Raw genomic sequence first — 8619 nt, 5'->3', positions numbered from 1 at the left:
CAAGCAAAGGCGATGATAAAGGTGGAATCTTGATATAGTTGAAGAGGAAAAGCCAGAGGTAATACGGTGTCTATATATACTTGGGGAACAATAGAATTCAGAGCCAGAACAGGTGCGACAAGGCATTTATCCAAGTTGTCCGGAAGATCTGTTCCCTCCACCTACCTGTCCCTTGACATTTGTATCATGGGAACCGGTATCATGATTCCCCACATACCCAACCTCAGCCTCAAGAATCACTAACATTTGTAAATTTTGTTTCATCCATCTACCCTCTTTTCCCGCCTCAAGTATTTTAAAACAAATTTCATATACCACGTTTTTTCACTCCTCAGTGTTTCAATATCCTGTCCCTCTCAGGACTGTTAAACAATAAATACCCAATGTTCACAACCAGAAAATCAGCATATATTTAATACAGATGTAGTACAGAATGTTTAATTACAGCAGGGCAGAGATTCTAGTTAAATAAAATTAAAAACCTTTATTTTCCCCAATATAAAATTACTAAATTAATGTCTCAAAAGAAAATATAACATGGTGAAAGCTTTAAATCACATGGTTATTCACCAGAGGATTCATGGTTTACCGATGACATACTCCACCACTTTGGCAAAAGGATGAACTTTTTAAAACAGTTTATAAACCTAACATAGCAAAGACTGTACACATCTCCATATTGCACTTTTTATGTACAAGAATAAAACAGTAAAGTCAGTGTTTTGTATACACTAAGAACAGCACAAATGTGTCACAATTAAACTTAATGAAGGAGCTCATGTGAGGAGTATTAAAAATGTAGAAATGGAACACATCTGTACAGAACGCTGAGACTGATTAACAAACTTTATGTACATGACAATATACTGCGTTACTTTCAACTTTTAGCATAGCTGTTTTTATTAATACAGGCCTTTGGTTCTAAACTGCTTGACTAGTTTTAAGCTCACATCGTTTCTTAAGCTTTTCTGTTTTTTTTTTTTTTTAGATGCAAGTAAATACATATAAAAGCACTAAACCTCCTGGTTCACTGGTACAAAAATTACAACAGTCAGTTCCCTTAGGTCATCAAAAACTAGTCACAAAAATAGTTCTTGTATTCAACCTGAATGTGCCACAGGAAAAAATATTTTCAAGATTTCCCAGCTTAGCCTCGAGGCATAGGGTTACCCCTGCCTCAATTTCAGTGCTACTGTCCCTGCTCTGTTCATTCCAGAACACTTGTTTCTCTAGGCCATTTATTTCCATACTGCTTTGTAAGGAAGAATAAATCTAGCTTCAGTTTTTGAGTGTCCACCACATACCTGTGTTAAGACATAATGAAAACTTTGAATATTGCCAGCGAGATTTAAAAAAATACGTGCCCTCTTCTGACTCCTCTAGAAAAATCTGCTATGAAGTAATACAATTCTTTGTTTCCTTTCTCCCCCATTCCCCTGATTTCTCCTTGTGCTCGGTCTCCCCGTGTCTTGCACGAGCCCAGTGATTAGCTTTGGAAATCATCCTGAGTTTGCAAATGACAAACCAAGTCCCCACGCGTGGTCCATGAGGCGAATCACAGAACTGAGGACGAGCTGGTCATCCCGTGAACCACGGTGCTTGTTGGAGTCCCACTGATGGCATTGAAGATGTGAAGGGAATTTGGTAAAACGCTTGTCTTCTCCTCCAGGGGGCAGATCTCGAGGCACAGAAACACAACGTTACCCCAGTGTAATGCCCTGAACAACATTCCTCAAAACGGTGCCTTTCATGTCATACACACGATTTACATCCAAGGGTAAGGGTTACTCTGAATGACGGTCTGCTCGGGTGGAGAGTTTGATTTTGGAGGTTTGTAGAAGGATTGGGTCGGCTCATTTAGTGAATGATGTTTTTCAGGTCAGGATTATAAGGAGAAAGTCCAGAACAAACGTGTTTTGTTTCCTTTACAAGTTAGTGAAGGGAAAGCATTCTAGACTCACCAGATGCTAAGGTGCTTGAAGTCTGTCTTACACATACTTGATGGGGACACGGCCTAGTCTGTCCCCTGGAAAAATCTTCTAAAATGAATCTGGAGCATCTGTGTTTCTCTACTGGCTCCTTTTCTCAGGGTCTTGGGACAAAGATTGTTGCTGTCCCTTTGACCTGAACAAGTCTTTTTGCATTCAGTAATGCAGGGAAGGATCCTAAGGGCAAGATGTGACCTATTGCTGGCAGAAGAACATATATACTCAGAGGCTCCCCTGGAAAAGCCAAAAGCAAGTCTACTCCAGGTTATGGCCCTTTGTCCTTAAGGGTTCAAAAGAGTTTAATCTTCATAGTTGTTGAGATAATGGAAAGTTCAAGTTTAGAGCACAGTGCTGCATCAAATGTCCATACAATCTGGGAGTTTATTGTAATATTTTCAGCCCATAATTTTTTTCCTGCTTTCACCTTTTCTAGTGCCATGTGCTGGTGGCCACTGGTCAAGCTCCCCATTCTACAAGAACTGGAGGCTCCATGGAAAAGACTCTGCGTGTTCTCCGAACACTGTTCCCGTGAGGCCCTCATATTCTGGTTAATTATTCACACATGTATTTCTTTAATCATTTCAATTTTTTCCTACTTTTCTAAGTGCCCAGAAGAGGGCTGCCTTCTTTTGCACATGCATTTGTCACTATGCCAATGTCTGCGGTTGCCCAAACTCAGGAATAACTTTATGTGAGTCAGTTAATCAAGTTTCAGAAAAAGTAAAATTAAAAAATGACATTACCATCCCATCTGAATGTGTTAGCATGAAAGAGAAAAAAAGTAAGCAAGTTAAAACTTAGACATTTATGTTCCTACAACAGACATTTCCTAACTAAGTCATCACATGATATGTTAACTGACACAAATGGTCCTGGCTTTGATTTTGCAAGACTAAAAGGTGAGACTGCACGGAAGAGACAGAAGTAGTTCTGTGTTATTAAGGTGCTAACACTAACTATAAAGATGGCACTGTGACTCGGAAGGAGTCACTGTGGTTGACAAAGAACGGACCTTTCTGCAATTATGTGGAAGCTGGGATCCCTGGGAAGCTGTCCCCTCTGATGACTACTGAGCCCACATGCACGATTCTACTGAAAGGAATTTGTACAGGAAGGCAATAGTAGCAGTACAGTTAGAAAAGATCCCATAATGAGGAGGAATATAGAAGTAGCTGTGAAGAATCTACTGGGGCACCCCGGTCAGCTCTAAACAGGCAAAAATTGAACAACCCTATTTTTGTAAATGGCAAAAGACATTTAATACAACAGATAATTCCTTAAACCAGCTGGTAAATCCTGTTCTTTCAAAGGATTGGGTGAGTAAAGAAAATCCTAGGGGACAGTATGGGTATTTCTTTTCTTTTTTAAAAAATATATCTTTATTGTTTTCAGAGAGAGGAAGGGAGAGGGAGAGAGAAATGTCACTGATGAGAGAGTCACTGACAGGCTGCCTCCTGCACCCCGCGCACTGGGGATTGAGCCTGCAACCCAGGCATGTGCCCGACCGGGAACTGAACAGAGATCTCCTGGATCACAGGTCGATGCTCATCCCTGAACTATGCTGGCCAGTCAGGTATTTCTTTTTCATGTGAGTTGTTGTTGTTTTTTAAGCTAGAGTGGGGAGGGGCCACCTCTAAGATTGTTGAAGAGGAGGTGGGAGCTGCTCTCTGGTCACGCTAGATACTAACAGGTAGGCAATTTATTAATTGTTCCCCAAGTAACCTGTGGTTAGACAGGAGCAGCAGTATAGAGCGCTATACTATTTTCAAAATTCTGGAAGATTGTCAGAAAGTGTAGACCAACATAGGGTGTACTTAAGACCCCAACTCACACATGATCCCCAAAAATGAGAACTCCAGTGTGGCACTTACCTGCTCATGCATGATTTCAGAAAGCTCTTTTGCCATTTCCCTGTAGTTGGCCTTCATTTCTTCCTGATATTCTAATTGGTCTTCTTTAATCAGGCGTTCATTTATTGCTAAGGCTTGACCGCAAGCTTCCACAAATTGCCTGAAATATATGGGAGAGGAAAATAAAGGCATGTTGAGGACAAAGAATTAGTCCAAGTGGTAGTGCTTCTTCCGTGATCGAGCACAGAAGTTGTTCATACTTGAAGAGAAAGAGACATTTCAAGTGTGCTTTACCTGAAAACTTCTTTAAGCAACTTCACTTTATTGTCCGGATATCTTTTTGTGTTTGTGTCATCTAAGAAAGCTCGGGCATATGCTAGTGGACCAGCATTGACCTAGATAAAGAACAAAGATTTAAAATTATGTTATAAAGAAAATGACCTTATCATCAATTTAGCTTCAGTTGGTATGTTCTAAAAATGATGTCTGAGTTAGTCATGACCCCTGCCTTCCAGGGACTTACCACCCAAAAGAGAAAACCATGAATAAAGCTTCTACTGCTACATGTCATTTGATTTTACCATCCATCCTTGGAGTTCATTTTATGTAGGAAGAACCAAAGCTTGGAAAACATAAGTACCTATTCAAGGCTGAACATCCAATAAGCCAAACACCTGAGATCAGAGCCCAAGTCTTCCACCTGGTATTTGGCTATGTGACATTCAACCTGTTGAGTTCAGTGGAAAACTGAAAAAAATATAGTATGTATGCCCATTAAAAAAGAAAACCCTGTTCACCTCATTGAAATGTGTAGATAGCCATGGACAAACTGATTTGCTAGCCTTGAATGAAGTTACCATCTGTGGTGTGCTGGAAGGCCAAAGATTGGGGGCATTTGGCAACAGGATGTGTGAACCAGAACCCTGCATGTCTCAATTAGCTGAGAAGAGTCTTCTGTTGGGTAAGTCAGGCAATGTGGGAATGTAGACCAAAAGCAAGCTAGACACACTGGATGGGAAGGAGAAAGTTCCAGGCATCTGAGACAGCTTGGGAAAGGGCTTTACCACGTGATTACTGCAGCGTTTTTCCTGGAAGGTCGGGTGGGCTTGGCAAGTAATTAAGTAGAGAGGGCTGTCTTTTTTGTTGCTGTTGGTGAAGGAATGGGTTGTCCATGGTGTGCAGGACTTACATAGTAATGGTAGGAGATCTGTGGTGTGGGAATTCACACCAGAGGTGGGCAGACAGAGGGCCATCTCTAACTGGTGGGCCCTCTGAGACAGGAACCACGAGCTAACTTTCTGTGATGACTGAATGTGCCATCACACTGGATATGTGTGTGTATGAGACTACGTTAATAACTTGAAGATGACCCAAATGACCAATTATCCAAAATGATACACATGTAGTTGGCTCTCTGTTTCCAAAAGTTCTGCATCTGCAGATTCAACTAGCCACAGATAAAAAAATATATATTTTTAAAAATTATGTTTTGGTTGGAGCATTGTCCCGTACATCAAAAGGAGGGTCTGATCCCCAGTTGGGGTGCGTTACGTGAGGCAACTGATGTTTCTCTCCCACATCGATGTTTCTCTCTTTCTCTCTCAACATATCCTCAGGCGAGGATTAAAAAAAAGGGTACGTTGTTGCTGACAGGTACTATGTAGTTAGGACTCAGGTGGCTGTTTCTGTTTTGAACATGAACAGAATTTTTTCTTGCAATTACATCCTAAATAATACAGTATAAAAACTATTTACATAGCATTAGGTATTATAATCTACAGATGATTTAAAGTATATGGGAGGATGTGTGTAGGTTTTATGAAAATACTACACCATTTTATGTAAAGGACTTGAACATCCATGGATTTTGGTATACCTGGGGGTTCCTGGAACCAATCTCCTACAGATACCAAGGGATGACTATATTCAATTTTAAGAAAATGCAATGGGAAAGTTGATGAAACTTCATAAGTTCTAATACAGCAAGATCTTGGAGTATTTATACAGAGACGGCTCTGTCCTGTACAACAGCAACCCCAGCGAGGCTCTCAGTGAAAGGATTACAGAAATGCACAAATGATAAAGCTAATTTCCTCTGGATCTGTGTTAACCTTGGGGGGTACACACATATGAACTTAATCATATTTCATCATGCAATTCTTTGCCTTTTAAGATGATCGAGCATTTGTAAAACTCTAAGGTCACAGTCAAATGGCAGGGCACGTTTTGTCCCTGAGAAAGCTCAACCTGTCCAGCCCCATCTTTTACTGGCACCCACACCCTTCTGCTGGCCTTTTGATAGAGGCTGGATGTTCCTGGGTCACGTTGCTGAGTGGTTTTGTTTTTAGCTGCAGAAAATTGTGGCCTCTGGCCCCGTTATATAATCACTCACGTTGCTGGAATAATGATCATATTAACTTGATATCTTATTTTGGCACATAAGTCTTTTGGGCCATAAGGAAAGAGGTTGAAACACCTATAAATACTTCTGTGGTGAATGACATTTAGAAAAATGTTAGGCAGCAACTTAGCATGAATCTGATAAAAAGTTGACAAAAACTGATTTCAGAAGATGATTGCATTACAATCTACATACAACTTTCCTAAACACCTGTCTTGAAAGAGAAAAAAACTGGAGATACATATAAACACAGGTGCACACACACACACACACACACACATATATAAAACATGTGCTAGAATTATTTACATACTCTTAAAAATATCAGTAAAGTAATAGGCATACTGGTCATTGGAAGGAGGTGATTTAACATTTATCAATTTCTTAGGAAACCATATAAGAAGCCTCTGAAAAATGTATTTTTGAAGTGTAATATACAAACAGAAAAGTGCACATAATGTAAGTGTATAGCTTGATGAATTTTCATAAACTGAACATATTTGTATAATCATTACCTAGACCAAGGGTAATCTTTTCCATAAATGGTCCACACCACTTGGACAGCTATATGGAAAAAAATGTGTCTTGACCCCTATCTGCTACCACATGCAAAAGTCAATTCTAGATGGATTGCAGATCTACATAGGACTGTTAAGCAAAGAAGGAAAACATAAATATGTTTCAAAGATGATTTCTTAAGAACAGATTTCTTAAAGTGGTCACAGAAAAATGCTACCAGTAAAGAAAAAATTAATCTATTGGGCTGTATTAAAATAAAGGGTGGGGGGAGAGATTAACCAAAGAACTTATAGGCATATAAGCATACCCATGGACACAGACAATAGTGCGGTTGGCCTGGGGGTGGGAGTGGGTGGAGGGGGTCAAAGGGGGAAAAACGGGGACATCTGTAATACTTTCAACAATAAAGCTGAATTTAAAAAAAGAATTCATGTTAATCAAAAGATATCATTAAGAGAGTAAAACTTAAGGTACTTTTTCAGATAATAATTTTTATAGAAACCAGAAAACAGTTTTATAAGAACACCTATAGCTACCCACAGTTCTTTATATTTAGAGGAGTCTCAATGCTTCCAATTAAGCACCCAGAATTCTCCAAATTACCAAAAAAACCAGGCTAGTGTGGAGAGCTGTCTCCTGGCCCCAGTTTAGTGAGAATGATGCTCTTGCTGGGGCTGGGGGGAGGGAGTTCAGGGTACTGCCCCCTCTGGTACCAGGAGGAACTGCACAGACATTGCAGAAAGGTAACCAGGATCACCTCGTAAAGCCAGCACCCTGCGCTAGGCCTTGCTGGTGTAAATGGCCTGAAATCTTCCAAGGTCTTAAATAAGGAGCCTTTCCCTCGGCGGCCTTGTGGCTTGCTTTGTCTGGTGCCCGGCTCACCTGAACACTCACGCTGCCCTGGAGTTTCAGCTGGAGTTTGATCATGTCCACTTCAGCCGAGGAGCACAGCTGCCGAAGCTCAGCCACCTTCTTGCTCATCTCGTCAATGGCCACTTCAATGGGGTTCAGGTCGGTGTGGTGCTGGTACATGACGGGGATCCGCTTCTTCACATACGGGAAGCAGTGTATCGCTAGGGAGGAAGGGGAGGGGTCGCTGAATTAGTCCACAGTCTGCATGATCTTTACTATTATCACAGTGGAATTGTTATCCCCGTTTTACAGAGAAGGAACCAAAGCCTGCCACGGCCACATGCCAGTATTTCATGGAACCAGAATATGGGCTTCCTTCGTCACTGTGTATGCTCGATGACAGGCTGTACCATATAAAGTCAAGAGAGTTGGGTGCTTGTTAACATTTAATGGGAGAAGTGTATCTTTGAAGGACTCGCCTTATTGACCCCTCAGTTTTCTCACCCGTGGCCACCTTGCTTTCCTCGGAGGTTGTGAGATTTGAATGAGCTAGTAGATATAAGGTGGCTTTGGAAATATAAAAAAGGGCTAAAAATAGTTTCAAGATATTGCATACAGATTAAGTCCACAAAAAATATGAGAATTAAAAAAAGATAATTCATTTTTATCCATAGAACAACTTTGAATCACATGCTTAAGTCTGCACAAATCAGAGAAATTAATGAAGAGAGAAAGTATTTCCAAGCAAGATATTTTATGAACCAGAAATGCACAAACTATTGAAGTCACAATAATAGAGATATCTTGAAACAAATATTTACTTTTAAAAATATTTTTATCCAAAAAAAACCCCCAATATTGTTTTCATTTATCATAATAAGACACCTGAACATACCAACACCAAAGAGTTAAGTTTAAAAATGAACAGAGACAGCTGGTTCTAATTTGGGCCTGTTTCACATTTCTACTTTGTTGCTTTACATGGTATATAAATATCTATAATATTCTC

The 8619-nt window shown here is 40.2% G+C and overlaps 1 protein-coding gene across 15 annotated transcripts in view; it reads right to left on the bottom strand.

Moving 5' to 3' along the window:
* Positions 1-386: 386 nt before the first annotated feature.
* DOCK9 (dedicator of cytokinesis 9) overlaps positions 387-8619 on the bottom strand; it is a 255310-nt gene continuing 247077 nt past the window's right edge. For 13 of the 15 annotated variants that reach the window (XM_081127275.1, XM_081127279.1, XM_081127271.1 and 10 more), the window contains 4 exons: positions 7641-7831; positions 4133-4233; positions 3860-3998; positions 387-1678 (listed from right to left, as the gene is read on the bottom strand). In XM_081127275.1, coding sequence (XP_080983401.1) covers positions 1556-1678; positions 3860-3998; positions 4133-4233; positions 7641-7831 — 554 coding nt within the window. In that variant the 3' untranslated portion in view covers positions 387-1555. The remainder of the gene's footprint in view (positions 1679-3859; positions 3999-4132; positions 4234-7640; positions 7832-8619) is intronic. The other 2 variants (XM_081127277.1, XM_081127276.1) reach the window with 1 other exon arrangement.

The sequence above is a fragment of the Miniopterus schreibersii genome, assembly GCF_964146895.1.
Source record: "Miniopterus schreibersii genome assembly, chromosome: 2".
NCBI lineage: Eukaryota > Metazoa > Chordata > Mammalia > Chiroptera > Miniopteridae > Miniopterus > Miniopterus schreibersii.
Note: the sequence above shows the minus strand (reverse complement) of the source record. Positions and strands in the feature narration are given on the sequence as shown.